This window comes from Nyctibius grandis, chromosome 1 (genome assembly GCF_013368605.1).
Source record: "Nyctibius grandis isolate bNycGra1 chromosome 1, bNycGra1.pri, whole genome shotgun sequence".
Lineage (NCBI taxonomy): Eukaryota > Metazoa > Chordata > Aves > Nyctibiiformes > Nyctibiidae > Nyctibius > Nyctibius grandis.
The window spans coordinates 78732747-78753144 of record NC_090658.1 but is presented as its reverse complement, the minus strand read 5'-3'; the positions used below and the strand labels follow the sequence as shown (position 1 = coordinate 78753144).

Genomic DNA, 20398 nt, shown 5'->3' with positions numbered 1-20398 from the left:
TTAGAGAGGTCTGTTCCTAACACCTACTAAACACCCCTATGGGGCACTTCAGTAGCTACGTTACAATGAGATTCACAGACGATAAACAGGGGTGAAAATCCAGTACACCTCTTGGACCAGGTACACCCTCCTGGGGGTAACTCATGGATGTCGGTGATGCGCTATGAGTATGTTTAGGACTCACAAAATACCCTCCCGAAGAAGCTATTCCCTATGTACATTGGTAGCCTTTGTTTATAGTTTTTCAGAGAATTTTCAGCCTGTTCTGTAGTGTTTCCATGTAAGCCTTCTCAAATAAACTCTGCAGATAAAATGCACCCAGTCCCTGTGAACCAACTGCTTTGTGAAAATCAGGTTTGTTCCTGATAAACACATGCTCCTTATTTTGAGTTTTTCCCCTCTAGACTTTTCAATTTTATTTACTCAAAGCAAACCTGACTGTGGTATCATGGTTTGGATTTTCTCACTTGTATCACAGAAACGTCTAGAGTAAATAACCAAGAGCAGGTCCCTGTGGCTGCTGTACAAAACAGGCTGAGGAGCAGCTCCTTTCACGAGGGGCTTCTACAGCAAGTACACAAGAGGAGCAGGGGAGGTATTACGGTCCATATTATGCAGCTTTGGATATGAAATTCAGAGAGACCTCCCCAAGGTCACCCAGGAGGAGCCAGAAAACTGGTTCAGACATTCAGCATCTCTGGCTATCGCCATTGGTGTGCTATCTCCCTAGGGTAAGGGCTCCTCCAACAAGACACCATGACTGTGTTTCCCAAATACCAATATATCCCGATTCCATAATATAAAGACATGACACCACCTGGAAAGTTACAATGCCACTTAAAAAACATCATACTGAATATCTTGAAGTATCTCTCTATTTACATAGTTTCACTTACAGACACGTTACCTGAAATTAGCATTGTAAGAAAAATCAGTCTTCAGCAAGACTTTATCACAGGCACTGGTCAGACACTGACTTCAGCTACCCCATAAGGGTAATGGATATCCAGAAGCTGTTATGCGGAGTGATGCGTAAATTTTCACCACGAGACAACCACAGAGCAAAGAAAATCTTAAGGCAATGCCATTGCTTTGTTAGGAAAACTAGGACGCATTTGAAGGTCTGATTTTTATTTTCCAGGTACTTCACACTTAAGGATAAGGACTGATGTTTCCTGCAGACCAATCTGACAGTAATACGCAGTGACTCTTCTCTGGAGACCACTTCTTTCTAGGTTTTTCTCCCTCATGAGCCATCTATGATAGTCATCTGATAATCCCTTAATAATCTGTAGTATACATATGGTAACACTTGTCCTAAATATCTGAAATCATAATATAAAGTTTAAATCAACATGTGCCAAGGGCTCACAAACCAGCAGGTTTAAAATTGTAGGTTTGCAAAATTTCTGGCTTTCCTAGCATAAACTCAAACACATAAATCATTAAATTCTTTCCAGGTCAATCCTAGTTTCAGTTCAGTAATTCAAGCAGCCCAAGCCTTCCCTTACCTTCTGCTTACATTTGAAAGGGAAATAGTAAGTTTCCCATATTTCCATCTTTTTTAACTCAGTAACTGTTTTTTCCCCTCCTTTCAATCTCCTTCCTTTTTAGCAGCCTATTAAAACACAGAAAAATATTAGCCATGTTTATGAACAAAACTTTGGGAATCCCATTGCCTTGCCAAGCAGTCTGTTATTTCTAATGAAGAAACAAAAGACTTGTCAATACATACATAGATGTCTTAATCAAGGGAAAAACATAAAAACTGTGCAACAATAATTTTTTACATTTGAGGCAGGACAAAATGTGAGTGGAAAGCACATGTGGCAATAAACTCCATCAAATCCATCAATTGGTATTGGGACCAGCACGGTTTAACATCTTTGTTGGTGACATGGACAGTGGGATTGAGTGCGCCCTCAGCAAGTTTGCCAACGACATCAAGCTGTGTGGTGCAGTCAACACGCTGGAGGGAAGGGATGCCATCCAGAGGGACCTTGACAGGCTTGAGAGCTGGGCCTGTGTGAACTGCATGACATTCAACAAGGCCAAGTGCAAGGTCCTGCACCTGTGTTGAGGCAATCCCAAGCACAAATACAGGCTGGGCGGAGAATGGATTGAGAGCAGCCCTGAGGAGAAGGACTTGGGGGTGATGGTTGACAAGAAGCTCAACAGGAGCCAGCAACATGCGCTTGCAGCCCAGAAGGCCAACCACATCCTGGGCTGCATCAGAAGCAGCATGGCCAGCAGGTCGAGGGAGGTGATTTTGCCCCTCTACTCCGCTCTTGTGAGACCCCACCTGGAGTACTGCGTCTAGCTCTGGGGCCCCCAACAGAAGGAGGACATGGAGCTGTTGGAACGAGTCCAGAGGAGGGCCACGAAGATGATCAGAGGGCTGGAGCACCTCTTCTATGAAGACAGGCTGAGAGAGTTGGGGCTGTTCAGTCTGGAGAAGAGAAGGCTCCAGGGAGACCTTCTAGAAGCCTTCCAGTACCTGAAGGGGGCCTACAGGAAAGCTGGAGAGAGACTTTTTACAAGGTATAGTGATAGGATGAGGGAGAACGGTTTTAAACTGCAAGAGGGTAGATTTAGATTAGATATTAGGAAGAAATTTTTTACTGTGAGGGTGGTGACACACTGGAACAGGTTGCCCAGAGAAGTTGTGGATGCCCCCTCCCTGGCAGTGTTCAAGGTCAGATTGGATGGGGCTTTGAGCATCCTGGTGTAGTGGAAAGGTGTCCCTGCCTGTGGCAGGGGGGTTGGAACTAGGTGATCTTTAAGGTCCCTTCCAACCCAAACCATTCTATGATTCTATGATTCTATGAATAGCCAAAAATATTTGCTAGCCATAGAAACAAATGACATACATGTCTTCACCTCCAACCGTTCTGGTCATACTCGGTGTATCACCACACTCACCGCTTGTAGAAGGGTACAGTGGAACACAGCTTGCTCGTGGGTGAAATTTTGAAGGGGTTTTATCCATTTAAAATGCAAGGGGTGGGATTCAAATTGCAAAATTTCAGACCTCTACAAGGCAAACATCTATTTACTGGATTGCATTCCTGAAGGCTTGCCCTTGTGAGAGTAGATTGTCCCTAGATATGATTTTCCGGGCTTGGACATCATTTTATTTGGGCTTCCTCTGGAGCACCTGTGGCCTTAAGTATATTATTTTGTAGTGGTCTTATTGTTTTGGTTTTTCCCCGATTCAAAATTACCTTAAACAGTGAAAGCAGCACGTTGCAGCCCAGCCAAGTACTGGCTTTACAAGACGTGCCAGCACGCCTCATGAGGGACACGCAACAAGTGCAAAGCCTGCTGAGATGAGTGGGAGGGCTGCTGAGGGTGGAGGTGGCCAAACCTGGCATGCTGCTCCTCTCGCTGATGACACAGAGCGGCTCCGGCAGTGAACAATCCCTCATGAACACCCACGTTTGGTTTCAGAGGCAATTAGTTAGTCGACTCCAAGGGAGAGCTGGGAATGAAGAAACATTCCTGCAGCACTAACAGCTAGGAACCAAGCTCCCACAGTGGGCTGGGGAGCTAAGGTATTTGACAGGACAGACGAGGCAGACAGGCTCTTTAAGGGAATGATTCATCTCACTATAGAGTAGACGTCTAAAATAAGTAAGACGAGTCACACACTGGAATCGTCCATGTCTCTCCATGACTTGCAAAGGAAGCCTGGAGGACAGGCTCAGAAACACCTACACTGTAGACATTCAACGCCACAGAAGATGAATCCCAGACCAGACTATCATACATGCCACGCTGCAGAAAAACTTGTATTTTATAGGGCTGAGCCTACTCTTTAGTTGTGAACCTGAAGCAACACTTAACTGCACTTTATTCTTCAGCAAGGTTGAGTAACTCCAAATGTTTTATGTCTGGAGCAGCAATACGTGGCACAAGGAAAACAAACTCCACCTCAAAGCAGAGGTGTCAATAGGAAAGAACAAGTATGCCTCAGCCTTGGCTAAGACCTCCTTGGGAAAGGTCAATTCGTATGGGTCCCCTTTAGCTAAATGTAATCAGCATCATACAGAGGGCTCACAAGAGATACACTCATAAAAACATGCCACTCTACATCGTTAAGTTAGAAGTAGTGGGGACACGCACAGGCTCAGTAAACCGTACTTTAAAATACAGGCTTACAAAGTGAATATGACTCACATTTAAGGCTCCGAGTGAATTTATTTCTAACTTGTCTGGCTTTATATGTATCCCATCCGTACATGTCTGAACTGCTTCTTTCCCTTTTTTCCTTCTATATTAGTATTATTTTCTGTTTTTCTTTGTAGTTTGGCTTTCTTAAACATATGAGGTTTTTGCTTAAGAAACCATATTGCAGAAATTGCTACATACACTCCTGCTCTGCATGTGCCTGTATCGAGGGAAAAGCAGTGGGTTCCCTCTGAAGCACCAGCCATTGGGAGTATCACAGGGAAACGCAGCTCACACCTAGCCCTGCAGCCACCTAAACTGAGAACTTCCATTCCAACAGTGAAACTTTCACGTGCTGCACAAAGTCCACAATGAACTGAAAAAAAATTAATATAGGAAATCTATTTCCCTTTTTTTACTTTTCTGAGTTTATCTAAAGCAGAGGCATCTCTGACAACACTGCACACGAGCACACAGCCGCCTTCGTACCCAGCCACCACAGGACTGCTCCATCCTCCGTACACATCGTGTTGGTGCAGTGGAACAAGCAGGCCATGTAGGAAGTCCCTCTCACAGACAAATTCCAGCGCTATAAAACTGTAGTGTGTTATGGAATCACAGAATGGCTTGGGTTGGAAGGGACCTTTAAAGATCACCTAGTCCATGGGGGACATCTTCCACTAGATCAGGTTGCTCAAAGTAAATAGTATTGGTCCCAGTATGGACCCTTGAGGGACACCACTTGTCACTGGTTTTCACTTAGACATTGAGCCATCGACTATGACTCTTTGGATGCAGCCATCCAGCCAATTCTTTATCCATCTAACAGTCCATCCATCAAACCCATACCTCTCCAATTCAGAGGTAAAAATGTTGTGGGAAGTCATATCAATGGCCTTATAGCAGTCCAGGTAGATGACATCCGTAGCTCCTCCCTTGTCCACTGATGCAGTCACTCCATTGTACAAGGCCACTAGATTAGTCAGGCATGACTTGCCCTTGGTGAAGCCGTGTTGGCTGTCCCTAACCACCTCCCTGTCTTCAGTATGTTTTGACATATCTCTCAGGAGGATCTGCTCCACGATCTTATCCAAAGATTTGATGAAGGAACATTAGGCTGAAGAACAAAAGCTTTGTGCCAAGCTGAGCAAGCAACGTAACACACACAGTCAGGTTCTCCCATGCAGCGAGGCTACTTACCAGAGAAAACCCTGTCTATGGAAACCAGTCCTGTGATAAGAGTGTTTTCTGCATTAATAAGTGGGTGTCTTCAATTTAAATGCATTTTCGACATGACTTGTGTACGAAGAATTTTAATAACTAGAGGTGTTTCTATGTCTGGACACGTGTGTGTTATTTTATTGAAGAGGGAACTTCTAGGATGCACTTAACTCTCCCATAGCTCCTCGCTCTCCGCACATCACCTCCTCTAAACCTCTGCAGTGCAGCACACATTTGTCTGCCTGGGAGCAGGATGCGATTGCTGTGAGAGCCAACTTACGCAGCCCTGAGCATCACCCAGAGGGCTTCGCTTGAGAGCGGTTTATCAGCACTTGCTTCCCAAGGCTGCAGTTTGCACCATAAGTAAAACTCTTATGCTTAGCAGGGAAAAGGGAAAAAGCAATACGTCTTGAATGCAAAGTTTCACATTGAAATGAAGAAAACAATTTTCTGACTTCAATTCTCATTAGAAAAGCTTTGAGCCGCTGCATGATAATTGAAACCAAAAGAGTCTTTACCCTTGTAGAGCAAATCAGTCTGAACATGCACACAAAACAAGCCCTGGAAAGGCAGCCATCACCAAGTGTTTCACCTCTGCTCTCCTTTTGTTAATATTCATGTTTATTTTCTGCTCCTTTTGCTTCTGATTTCCCATCTGACAGGACGAAATGGAGCCGTATGCATACAAATTACAGCGCTCCTGCTCGCGGGGGAACTGCTGGCCTAACCTGCAGGCAAGCCACACCAGCGACCTCGATGCAGAACACCAACAACTTTGATGCCTTGGGAGGGTCAGCGTTTCACACGCAGAGCCCACGCTCAAGCTCTCTCCAACTCTACTCTTAGTTTTGTGTCTTTTCCCCCAAGCAAGTGTCTCACAAGGAAAGCATACGCAGAAAAAAAAGGATGCTTGGCACCGAGTTTAAGTGACAGAATTTATATCACTTTAAGAATTAAGAAATGGCTTTGGAAAAATAAAGAGCGCCTTCCAAGACTAAAATGACACAGACAGATCTGTAGAGGAATTTATGTGACTAATGCTCCATTGAATTCAAATTGAAACCCTGACTTCCATAGGAAATGCGTATTGGGAACCAGCTCACCAGGTTTAAACAAGCCGTTGTGGACACCCCCCCTGTAAATGCACCGGCAGACCTGGCCTTCAGCGACTCATGAACATCACCCTGGGTGCAGGTTTGTGACTTAGGAAGCACGTGTTTCAGAACACTTGCCAAAAGATTAATTTGTAGGTACTTACAGATTCAGAAAGCATTGCACCTCATTTATTATTTACATAGCATAACTACCACCCCTTGCTACCTCTGAGGAATAAATCCACTGCAACCAAAGGAGCTGGGAGCTGCAGAGGTAGGAAAGGGCAGGTAGGAACTCCTCCTCGGACCTTCAAAGGTCACCAAAGACTGACAGCTCTGCCATTAGAAATCCCAGCAACATCAGGGAGAAATATACATTTATTAAGAGAGAGATGGATTTTAGTCTGCTAAGAGACACAGAGCTTTAAAAACAGTCAAGTGGGATTTCTTTGCTATGGTAATAAAATAAATAAATCAGGCAGGAGCATTCCAGTGCTATCCAGAGGCTGACAGCGTGATAATTTATATCTGATGGAGATAAAACCAGGAGCCAGAACAGATTGAAATTTATGGAAGCAAATTCTTGAAACTGCTTAAGCAGTGTAATACTCAATCAGCTGAAATTATTTCCAGTGCCTGCACGCCTTTGCCAACACTTAAGGATAACAGCAAGAAACAGATACAGCAACTACTGGTCACTGCTTGTCAAATTCAGACTTCAGCTAAGCAGAGGCAAGACCACGGTTTCAACCTGTATTCGTAACAGCTTTAAATGAAGTGCTTTGGTTGAGAAAATATGGGAGATGTCATAATCCATACAATAGGGGAAAAAAAGCTATTTTCCTCTAGGTTGACTTCATTGCAATATTCAAACCACAGCGTACAACAAACAGAATTCATCAGTAAATCCTCAGCTAGCCAGATAAGCCGAATTTATTTTGTGCAAATTCCAGGACTCTTAACTGTGATTTATAGATATGGATGCCTCTGGCAGCCTGTCCACTGACTTCAGCAGGCTCTGCCTGGGGCTAAGAACTGGGGGAAAAAGAAGGTGCTTTAAAGTAAAACCTAATGCTTTCACATAAGTAAGAGCATTTCACACTTGTGCAGCTTTCACTCTCATCCAAGTGGAGTGCAAATGTCTAAACAGAAATGGTCCACCACACCTTCCAGCCTAAAGGGAGATCTGAAGCATCAGAAAACCCCTTCTTCCCCTTCATCTGCCCCTCCTGGGCAAGGATCAGGAGAATCTTCTGTGCCCAGGGAGCAGGAGAGGGCGTTTGTCATTAGGCATCTATAATATCATAAAGCAAGTAAACATTAATTCTCATCCATGGGTAAACGGAAATGCTGAGTGACTTCTACAGGTATTTAGATTTCATAGCGTAAAACCCAAAGTAAGATAGAAAATATTCACAATAGGTACCTAGGGGCTTCCGCCCTGCCAACCCACCATCAGTTCACTTGATCACACTGGGTTTTACTGGACAGCCAGGGAAGACTTAAAAAGCCAAACTTCACTTTTTTCTTCTTCAACTCCTTATTTCATACAAGCTTTAGTTAATAAAACAAGGTAATGGAGCTCCACAGAATGAAATGTATACTAGCTTTAAATGTCTACAAACATAGTCCCTTTCCTGTTCTTAATATGATTATGGATTACTGCCCTTAGTCTAGAGCTATGTAAAAGTCTTCCAAGTAAAATAAAACAGCGTGTTGGGCAATTAGTTCCCCATGTCTAGAAAGGGAATGAGAGCTGGCTTACAAGTTGTTAGGACTTTAAGTACAAGATGATACATTTATTTTCCAATTTATAAAGAAGAAAATCAAGCTCATTTCAAAGAACAAAATTTTGGAATATTTTTTGTTCAAGACAAGTATAGACCCAGGTATAATAAGCCCATGAAAGATGGGCTTGGGCAAATATGCACTATTCTCTTTAGTTAAGGACATTTTCCATTTTATCACTAATTCTGAGCATTATACAGAATATAGCACTCAACAGCTACATGGTTTGACCCTGAACTCCTGATGTACCCAGCATTCCCACAGATTTCATAATGAATAATAATTGCCAGATCAAACCATTAATCAAGACATCTAACTAAGAAGAAACACATCAGCTCAGCAGCAGCCAATTGACACATAATTGCTTCTTGTTTAATTTTCTCAAAAGAGTGAGGGAAAAGGAACAAGATGTTGTTGCTTTGCTCTATTCAGGATGAAACAAAGTTCACATCACTGAAAGTTTCAGTGCCATGAGGAAAGCCCCAAAAGAGACACGACATCAGTATTAACAAATTTTATTATTCCTTTGGGGTTTTTTCAGGCAGCTCTTACCCTGCAGCGTTCATCTCTGGGATAAATCTCGATCCTCCACTAGTGCCGTCAACTCTGCAGGGAGCAGGAAGGATTTCAAACTGATTCTTACCATTTTTAGGCGTCTAACTGGCAAGTATTATTTAACATTACATGCCACATCAATAGACATTACCATCTCTTCCCTCTAGCATTTCAAACACTGTCTCTTTGTAAAATATGAAAGAGGGTGCTAAATAAAGGGCACTAACTTCAAAGCTCCCAGTTAATTATTTAACTTAGCTAGCTGCTAGGAGAGGAATGAGGAAGAAGGCTGGGGACGGATGGGACAAAGGGGGGGAGGTTAAAGCAGCCATGGCAACTCTATGATGTTAACATTCACTGGTTCTAACACAATTTTCAACTGCATGCATTTCCCAACCAGGTCCAGCCCCTGGCACATCACTGATATTTGCTTCTTTGCTTATTTTTCGTCTAGGTTAATCTTCCCAGTAGAACACCCTGACACCAAAAAAAAAAACCAGTGACTTATTACCTCATCAAAACCAACAGCAAGAACACAAAGCATCCACTATTTTAGCAATATGCCTAAGAGAGACAAGTTGCCTAACTGGCTCTTTGCGTGCCTTTCCTCGCTAAGCTCTCAAGGCCCACGAAGTTTGTCTTCCACACCCCAAGAAGGGCAGAGGGTTCAATTCCTTCAGTCTGCAGGAACCACCAGGTCAGTCCTGGAAACAACCCAGAATTTTGTCACTTCCAGAAAAACCCACAGCAATGTACCTGAATCTGCACCTGAAATCTATCAGAAAGTGGAACCCGCAGCAAACTCCAGTGGGTCACTTGTTAAACGAGCTGTTGGTTAGCTCTTTCTGCAACAAGCATGTAAACCCAGAAGTTTTTCATGTAAAATCTGAAGCAGTTGGCTTGACCTGAAAATCCTAAGAGACTTCAGAAGCCAACAGCTCCCTGGAAAGTCCTGCCAGTCCTATATTCCCAGAGACAAAAGAAGCCCCCACTGCTTGATGGGGAGAGGTGGCAGCAGGAAGGACGGTCCTCACAAGGATCCCCCAGATTTGGGATTTGCAAAGCCAAAACAGTTCTGTGGTACTGACTTTCGAAGAACACTGCAAAGCCATTTTGTCTCATCTGCAGAGCATACGGAGAAGGCTTCAGTGAGAAACAAGATTTCTGTGTATGTGGTAACAGCTGCTGGAACTATTGCATTTATCATTACACAAAGACATAAGGAATGGTTTATTTATTGTATTTATAGATGTGTCAGGGAGGATATAAATTACAGGGCTAGTTTTTAAATGTTGCAAAAAAATAAAAAGAAATCTAAACAACCACCAAGGGGTTCCCCCAGAGCCAGACCCAGGACTTGTGCTCTTCAAGGGGTCAAGCAGTCACCCGAGGACACCCAGGACACCCATTCCCTGACAGTGCAGTCCATGAGCACCTCCCTGCCAGTACCTTTCTTGATGGCACGTGAGCCTGATGGCACATTTAAAAGCGAGACTACTGAAGATGGGACGGAAGATCAGGCAGGGGAAAACACACGTCATTGAAGATCTAAACTCTTCCACTTAGTACTGCATAAACAGCTGGGAAGGTTTCTGCCATCTCCTGCTTAAAGTGAACGAGTTGTTGCTGTAAGAGCGAGTTCAAAATCATGGCTTTCATCCATCTGTTACCTGAGGCACCATTCCATTTGCGAACATGGTTTCTATTACCCTTAGAGATTCGCTAACTCAAAATAGGACAGCGTGTCACTCTGTCCCTTCTGTACACAGAAACACTACCATAAACAACATCAAAGTGAGTAATGTATGTTATGGATTCCAGGATACACATGCTACACCACAATTAAAAGAAAAATTAAATCAAATCTCTTTTTTTTTTTTTTCCCCTTTTACTTGTTCCACTGAACTGAATGCCATTCGATCTCAGACTTCAGCAGCACAGAAGGGCTCTGGACAACGTTTCACCATACACAAAAGTATCTTGGTGTGTATCTGCTAGCTACGAAAACATGCGAGTTGATTAAATGACTCACATCCACCGCACACGGCTCTGGAGTGCTGAGCAGCCATCCAAGACAAACACAGCTCAAAGTTAATATTAGAACAAGCGATAAGAGGGGGCTGCTGCGGATGCCATCAAAGATTAGCAGTGGTTCACACAGACTTTCTCACCTACGTGTTAAGTCTTTTATCTAAGCTGTGCCATGAGTGACAGCCGTCACTGCCAGGCTGCAGGAGGACAGTGTGGTCCACCACAACCAAACCAAACTTCTTGTGTGAGGACCAGAGGCCCCTCACTAACACCATCTAAACCTCCAGATTCTACATCTTCTTTGTAAGAGAGATGACGCACTTGTCACGTTGTCTGTACAAGCCTGCACGGCAGCTGTTAGAGGGTTTTGCTCTTCACCGCTGGATTTCAGTACTGCATCCCTTGTCATGGGCCACTGGAGTTTTGCTATGGGTTCACACCAAAGATCGACCAGCTGCATCTCAGTCTGAACCATGCCCACAGCTCAGGAAAAGTCGCTGCCCCCTCCCTGGCAGTGTATAAGGCCAGGCTGGATGAGGCTTTGAGCAACCTGCTCTAGAGGAAAGGTGTCCCTGCCTGTGGCAGGGGGTTGGAACTAGATGATCTTTAAGGTCCCTTCCAACCCGAACCATTCTATGATTCTGTGCCTGGCATGTTAGCATCTACTGTGCAGCCTTAAAGCAGACACATATCTCTGTTAACTGCCTGGCTGGATGAGTTAATGTTGATGTGAATTGACTGAACAAACTGGGATGAAAACCTTACCAGCGACGAAGTTAAATACTTGTCTCATAAGAAGGCAGCTAAAGGTCAGATATGCAAAACCCCCAAGGCTTTCTGGGAGAATTTTACTTATCCCAGATCTCTCTTTCTGGCCTCTTCTCTCTCCAAAGAAGGAGATTTTAGGAAAGAATGAAGCAAGCTTGGCCACCTTGAGAACTGTTTGAGCAAGGAAAGCTGTGTGTTCAAAACTGTCCTCACTTGTATTATTTCTAGTATAAAACATGAAACGTGACAAAAGATCATTTTTGGTACTAATTGTGCTCACTGTCTTCAAGGCTGTTAAAATTTTTGACTTTCAGGGGCTCTTGCTCTTTTCCCATGACAAGACTGTGACTTGCTGTACAATTTACTTTCATACCAGTGCTCACCTCCTCCCACCTCCTGCTCCACAGCTGCTTTCGTGCAGAAGACATCCTTCCTCCTCTGAGCACACCACGTGAAGGGGACTCCTGCTTGTTTGCTGCTAATAAGGTCTGATAACCAGCAGTACACCAGACAATACAACCAAGTACCCCAAACACAGTGAACAGTGGAGCGATGAAGAAGAAGGTGAGAGCAGAGGATGCATTTACTGAATTGCTGCCCTTTAGTGGGACACAGAGGCCATGACCAGAGCTGCTCAGCCTGCTCTGAGCATCACCACGTGGGCAGGAGGGCAGCGTGGGTCACTTCCCTGCACAGGTTCAACAATATGAGCTGAAGACAGCAAATGGGACTGGATCAGTATGGGTTTTTTCTGCACCTGCTACCACAGTCAAAAAGGATGCACATTTTGTATAAGGCCCGTGGACCATCTAGCCTGGTTCAAGAAAAAGATGGCACAACTGCAACGGCCAATCATGGAGCAAGGTATCTGCAGAAGAAATTACTACCTCGGTCCTTGGGTTATGTCCTTATGCAGGAAAGCCTATATACCCTGAAAAACACTTCTTCAGTGCCACAGTTATCTGGAAAATACTATTCCCCTGTCTTTATATGCTAAAAGAAAGCCTTGACTAGGTATTTGAAAGAAATCTATATTATTGGATATAATTAAGTCTCATAAAGCTGTAATGACTTTCTGAAGGATAATATTCCCCAGCTGCTTCTCAAAAATTCACAAAGGAAGAATCTATTTTAGGTAATAAAAAGTGTGTAAGAATCAAGGTTATTCCAAGCGATCATTTACCTCACAAGCTCACAAGTGACATCATTGTCAGAAACAACATTACCATTTCCTCTTTACGGTCTACCATAAACACATTTCATCTGCAGTTAAAATACAGCGAAAGGCCAGTATTGCCCTTGCTTGGCTACTTGGAGAAGAATTCCTGTGCTTGGGTACCTTCTGGTGCCTCAGCTGCCCCCATTTGGAGGCAGAGCTGGCGGGTGCTCCCTAGATTTGGTTGTCTGCTGTTGAAAACTGCTATCAATAAAAGTTTGTTCTTTTCTTCCAAACACAATAACCTCTCTCAGTCTGTGCTATTAGCCCGAATATCTGAACAAAAACCAACCAAGGCTCTCACAGCTGTTCCCCAGGTACTCATGGCCTGAAGCCATAAGCTCCTACCTTGTGCTAATCTTACAAGCTAAGCAACTTGGGGTCGGTTTATATTTGGTAAGAGACCTCCAAGTGCTGGAGGGAAAAAGTTGTGATGTAATGTTCCTTTCTCTGGGGTCCACTAAGTCATCACAGGACAATTATGGTGGGGTTTGGTCTCTCTAGTGAGGTATTAAGCCAGGGCAAGGATCACTTATAAAGACCCCATTACCTCTTTTTATGACACTGATGTTAGATCATTGTTCAGGCTAAATTCCAGTTTGGCTAATCACATTCTACCTGCCAGACTGCTTCTCTAATTGCAGAACAGGTAAATGTAGATGGAGAGACTTCAGGAGGCTGACTCGACTTTACCTCCTTGCCCTGAAGCAGGGAGGCCTTTCCTGTGTGGCTACCCAAAGTTCACATTTTTTTTAGGGAGCCTTTCTACTGCTTACCAAACCACAGAGTTAAAAAATTTTCCTAACATCTTGCCTGAAAATTAAGCCAGTTACTTCTTGACCTACTTGCAGTGGACCTAGGGAACAATCAGTCATTATGCCCTTCAAAAAAAATTTTTTTTTTTAGTTTGAACAGTCTTGGCTCATTCCTCTCAGAATCTATCTTTCCCTATTCACAACAAGTACCAGTTCAGCCAGGCTTTCCCTGCAGGCCTGCTTTCCTGCACCTCTCAACGCTTTCTTCCTCCCATTGAGACTCTCTCCAGTCTGTCTAGCTGTTATTAAAGGAGGTACCCAGAAGAAGCACACTCAAAACAACAACCAGTACCCAGCTCTTCAGTATTATGCTGCTTCTCTGCAACTCGTATTCATTTAAGCTAGAACACTGTTCACTCTTTGTCGTAACATTTAAAAAACAGTGCTTATCACACCTGATACACAGGTGAGGAGACTGGAGCAAACTATGGGTTTAACTTCACTAGGAGATCCAAAAGGCTGAGGGAACTGGGGTTGTTTAGTCTGGAGAAAAGAAGGCTCAGGGGAGACCATATCGCTGTCTACAACTACCTGAAAGGAGGTTGTAGCAAGGAGGGTGTTGGTCTCTTCTCCCAAGTAACAAGTGACAGGATGAGAGGAAACGGCCTCAAGTTGCACCAGGGGAGGTTTAGATTGGATATCGGGAAAAATTTCTTCACAGAAAGGGTTGTCAAGCATTGGAACAGGCTGCCCAGGGAAGTGGCGGAGTCACCATCCCTGAAGGTATTTAAAAGACTAGTAGATGTGGTGCTTAGGGTTTAGTGGTGGACTTGGCAGTGCTGGGTTAATGGTTGGACTTGATGATCTTAAAGGTCCTTTCCAACCAAAACAACTCTATGATTCTATGCTGCCCCATCAGCTCCCTTGTTTTGTCTCAGCCTGGGCAAATTTGCTCGTTTAAACACAGCCTGATGTGACTCGCTTCACAGCTTTTAAAGCTTGGTTGTGTTAAACTTTGCTGTAATGTTAAAACATTGCTCCAGGCATACATAATGAATAAACTGTTATAAAAGCTGAGTCCCAATCCAAAACAGGCCAGCTATTACACCATAGGATACGGAAAAACAGACAGATACATCTGACTTCAGAATAACCAAGTTTTCTCCAAGAATTTTGGCTCCTGCTCATCAAGAGGCAGAGTAACTTCCTCTTCAAGTAGTGCCCAATTAAAGATGTGAAGTCAGCTTGAAAACAGTATACAAACCAATAGACAATGAAAACATCTGACACATTTTTTTTACCCCATTTGCAGAATTAAAAAGGACTCTTTGCATAAGCCCTACATGTCACTGACATAAATGTAACTAGCATTGTCATTTTAAAACTAAAAATCAAATGTAAAATTTAAGCAAAATCTTAGGAATAATGTAACACTAAATTGCATGAGGTTATTTTGAACCTGACATATTATTAACTGCCAAATAGTTATTCCACATAACTTTGAAGATATCACTCCAAAATAATTTGCAGATTTCAATTACACTAAAGATGAGACTTATCAGTCATTACTGCAGAGAAGCAGTAATCTCTGGGAAACAGTTCATATTTAAAGAAAAACAAAACCTGCTATCCAACAAGCAACACCAAAAGACAATTAGTCTGTATTTACAAAGAACCAAAATACAAATGTGTAAAAGTGTAAGTAACACCTATAAAAATATAATCTCACAAGATTGTTCTGGTTTAGGCAATGATACTTCATGTTTCAAAATATGTTATTAATCCCAGACAAAATACAAATGGGCCCAGCAGCAAAATCTAACTCTTAGCTTTTAATCACTGAGGGCAAACATTTTATTATCCCACTATATGAGATGAAAGAGCATCCAAAATAACATCAGGTTAACTTTGGCAGTGTACTGCACTCCCCACTTTTGGACAGCCCAACAACAGATGAAGTGATTTCCAACTGATATTACAATTCTCAAACTAAATTTAGTAATTTGCTTGTCTTCCAGCAGGCACGCTTTCAGAAGACACACCTGTGGCTGCAGCCTCAAGCATTTCTCCAAGCCTGCCTTCCAGGAGTTCCCCACCACGCAGCTCTCATACACCCACATTGAAAGCAAGACCCTGAACCTCGTTTTTTAGGAGAGACAGTCACAGCGGTTGCTACGTGAGCAAGCAGAACTGCAGGAACTTAAAACACCTACCTAGACTAACATCAGCCTTTTTTCTTTCACGCATAACCATATAAAACTTTTTTTTCCCCTCCTCCTCCATGGAAATAAATCTGCCCAGAAGGCAAAGGACTCCAGCCTCTCTTAACCAGACTCTGGGAGAGGGCTCCTCCCCATTTCACAGCACAAGAGCCAACATAACCTTGTTATTGCAACCACTGTGATAAGAATTTGCTGTTATTTCAAATTCCAAATGCAACATTTTTTTCAGCATCATACCCTGCATTAACATTTTAAAACTCACCTCACGTGCCTGTAGCACTACGTGGGTGCAGACCTCACCAATACCTATTGCAAGAGCAGGTACACACGGCAAAATTTCTGTGTTTCCATGTAGCTGGAGTTTTTAGCTGCTCCATACGTTACCAGACCAGTGTTTTAACACAGCCAGAGCTTAGAATCACAGTTTATAAACACAGTTGGGCATTTTATTATCAACAACGCAGTTTTAAGCATTCCCACCAAAATACAAATGGGATCACAAACTTCCATTTGCTTTACATTTGCAGCACAACATACAACTCGGAATTCCCATTCTTCACATGACCATCAGATGCTCTCAATGCCAAATTCTGTTTATTATTTGTCAGCAAGAGCAGCAGCTCTTTGGTAAGCTCCACCGGGAGCAAAACAGCTGGGAGCAACCCAGCTCCCAAAGGCAGCTCCAGCAGCTCCCAGCGCTGTCCCATAGCCAAGTGACTTTATTCCCTGCTGCTTTCAGTTAGGAATTTTTAATGCACGCATCTTAAGGCACGAACAGAGACTTGTAACCTTGGTGGTCAAACCCTCCCATCTGCCGCACAGCCACTCTCCCCGCTGACGGAGATTTACCTGCGGGTCAGGAAAAGAGCATGTCAGCGCAGGCAGTTTCCTGCAGCCGAAAGGGCCGTTTAGGGATGAGTCTCCGTCTTTCCCATCTTGTCTGGGTCTTTTTTTTTCCCCTTTTGGCGCTGTTGGTTATTTGACTGCTGTTGTGCTTGGGAAATAAATAACACGACTCTGCTTCAGGAAACTTTGTAGTGATTCAAAGTAGGCAGCAAATAATTTCCCTGCGTGTTTTTGCAATTTTTTTATAAGGCCACAAAGTAGGATATTCAACCAGACCTATGGAAATACTCTGTTCATCAGCCTTCTGCATTAATTCAGTGATGTAAGTGTGAGCAGAGTTATGACCAAGTGGCACTAGGAAAACAGAGCAAAGTTTGGCCTCGCTGATTTTTCATTACTGCCATCCTGCTGACTCACATATCACAACATATTCCACCACCACAATCAGCAGCAGGGGAAAAAAAACATACCTGAAAGCCTCTGCAGGCTTCAAAAAAAGGACTGACAATGGTTTACGGACAGCTATAACACACAAAAGCATACAAAACCCACAGCAAAAGGCAATCCCAACCTGGTAGAGCAGGGAGCCTATCCCTCTCCCCCAGGCAGCATTTACACATCGGAACACGCTGCCGCCTTCCTCCAGAGCTGCTGGTAGAAGCCACGGATCACCAATTTAAGTAGCCTTTTCTAATGAGAGCCACCGTCTTGTCTTAAAACAGTCTGAAGTGAAATACAATGTTTCCTAATTAAAAAAAAAAACAAATCACCCATTATTTTTTTTAGCTATCATGCATGATCTCCACTTCCACAAGAAAAAATGGCAGTACTCAGGCCACTTCCACTTTATTTTCTCATGACTTTTTCCCCTGTACGTTTCTATTTAACTACTCTATTTCAAACCCAGTAATTCCCAGAATTTCACTCCCACTGCCTCCAAAGCCTTATCTTCACTTTAAGTGGATTTTTCTTAGCCTGAAGCAACATGCTCAAGTCAAATAGCTGAACACGGAAGACACTTGATGGTCTCAAACTTAACCTAGCAACTCCACCCTGCATTATATCTACTAATATTTTTCACTTGACTTAATTAGTGGGATTCAAATGAGACTTCAGCAGCAACGTGCCCAACACCATAAACCACAGCAGTGATGTTTCACACACTTCACCTGGAGACGCACCAAAGCGTACTGTGGGCTTTCCAGAGTCTCCAGCTCTCCAACACTGCAAGGTGCTGCCAGTTCTCCAGTACGATGAGCAGCCTCTCCTGATGCTGCTTCTCCACTAGGATTTCCTCAAAAATCATGAAATAAATTAGGATATGCTTTACTTTTGCCTCCTGTTTTTTGATGCCATGCTTAGCGTATGTTTTCAAGAAGCTATCTGAATCCACATGATTACGATTTTTTTTTCCCCTGTGAATGCTGAAATTCTTCCATAATTACAATCACTTAAAAGTTGGGCTGTAGGAGAATACCAAGTAACATGGCATTGACAACAAAAATCACAAAAACTGACACTGCAAGATCTAGATGCCTCAACATGGTATCAATACCACAGCACATCAAGACGCCACATAGTCATTATGTTGAAGAAATATGTGACAATGCTATCCTCATCGCTGCCACAGTGGTGAAGGAAGTAAGGGATTATCTCATTTCTCCTTCTAAACCTTTCAGGAAACCAGGGGCAGAAAATCTCAGTTTTATTTTTCCATCACAGCTCCCCACACAAGATGAGGCGAATCTAAAATTCAAACCATACATTAGTTCCACTAGATCAGGTTGCTCAAAGCCCCATCCAACCTAGCCTTGAACACTTCCAGGGAGGGGGCATCCACAGCTTCTCTGATCACAGGACATCTGCTCAGATGGTGGTTTGGACATTAGCAAGAGGCCTCTTCATCAAGGGAGTCTGAGCAAACCCTGATAAAGCTTCAGCTTAAGGACAGGAGAAGGTTTAGCCATTCCACAAATAACTCTGGTTTTATTCTTATCAAGGCAAACATCAGAAATAGTTATTTACTTTGTCCAGGAAAGCTGGTCACATCTCTAGCAAAGTCCCATTTGCTCCTCTTCACAGTCATTCCAGCTTCTTTAAGTATCTGCACGTCTCTGCACAGACCATTACTAATGCACCCTAAGAGCGGGACCTCAAAATTGGTGATAAGCTACTCTTTCCCAGCCTTTGAAACCTGTCTCTTCTCCCTCTGAAAGAGACTGCAAAGAAAACTCCACAAAATAAACATCTGAATCTATAAGCGATTCCTGAGAGACTGGCATCTGCCAAAACCAAAGATGGCATGGACCATGTTGAAGAAGGCAGCCTCCCACTACTGGTCACACATGCTGCTAACTGGGGGGTGAGGTTAGCACCGACACTCCTCACTCTTGCTGACCTCCAGATGCTAATGATGGTCCTCCCATCTCTAAAAGGCTTTACAGTCATTGCCACGTCCGAACCTAATTACAGGTCCATTTGCAAACTCATTAACTAACTCATTAATTCTCATGCAGACCATGTCTTAGAAACTCCTCTTGATGGCCTTCAGCGAATGAAACGGCATTCGGATGCCAAGAATGCCAAGGGCCAAGGACTCTTCCCAAGCTTGCCCCTGTTTGGGGGTGCTTCAGCCTGTTGAGCAAGCGTGGTGACCCCGGGCCAAGGCCACCTTTCCAGACTGAGGTCTCCACCTTTCCTGCAGCTTAACGACGTTGCTCAAAAATCCCTGACCGCGAGATGCCTTTCCAGGAAGCCACCACCACCGACCGACACACCTCACCAGCACCCTCCAGTCTCCGCTTTTCGGGTACCAGCAGCACCTCAGCCCCGGGAAGAGCCCACGTCCGCGAACGGGGGCTCCTACAGACAGACGGACGGACGGACGGACGGACGGACGGACGGACGTCCCCCAGCGGCCGCAGAGCCCAGCCCCGACCGGGGCGGCACAGGGACCCCCGGAGCCCGGTCACCCTCAGCTCCGCCTCAGGGGCAGAGGGGGCGCCCTGGCGCCGCGCCTGTCACGACGCAGCGGCGCTCCTGTCGCGACACGGCGGACGCTTGCCCCACCCCCGGGCCCCAGCCTGCCCTACCTTCCTGCGGCGGCCGCCCGGGGGCTGCAGGGGGCAGCAGCCGGGCGCGGCGCTCCCCCGCCGGCCGCTCCGCACGTAGGTGACCCGCCGCCTGCCCACCGCCGCCGACGCAGCGCCCGGGTGCTGCTCCGTGCCGCGGGCCGGGGGGGGGCGCGCGCCCCACCGCCGCCGCTGCCGCCGGCGCCCGGGGCTTCTCCTCCGGGCACCAGGATCGCCTCATGCCCAGCTGGAGGCAGAGGAAGAGCGCGGCCGAGAGCAGGCAGAGGCGGAAGGCCGGGCCCCGCCAGAGCGGCCGTTCCTTGGGCATGGCGGCGGGGGCTCGCCCTGCCCGGCGCTGCCGCCCCCCAGCCCCGCCGCAGGGCTCATGCCGCCGGCGGGCCGGGCCCCGCGGCCGCCGCCGAAACTTGGGAGACCCCGCCCCGAGCGGGGCCGGCCGGGGAGGGGCCGGGATGCCTCTGCCCCTGTCCCGGCCCGGCGCGGGGCTGCGGGGCGCCGGGGGTGCCCGCCTGCCGCCGGCCCGCGGGGCGTGGGTCAGTGCCCGGAGACGAGCGTGGGGCTCACGGCCGCCGTCCTTGCCCTGTAGCGTGTCACGCGTGTGCGCACCCGGACCCACGCTGCCCTCCAAGGCCGGTGACTTATG

The 20398-nt window shown here is 45.2% G+C and overlaps 1 protein-coding gene across 1 annotated transcript in view; it reads right to left on the bottom strand.

Moving 5' to 3' along the window:
* The window catches only part of METTL24 (methyltransferase like 24), a 51339-nt gene extending 31218 nt beyond the window's left edge, over positions 1-20121 (bottom strand). Inside the window, 2 exon segments of the mRNA XM_068406441.1 lie at positions 19759-19902; positions 19904-20121. Of these exon segments, the coding sequence (XP_068262542.1) occupies positions 19759-19902; positions 19904-20065 (306 nt within the window). The 5' untranslated portion in view covers positions 20066-20121.
* Positions 20122-20398: the final 277 nt, after the last annotated feature.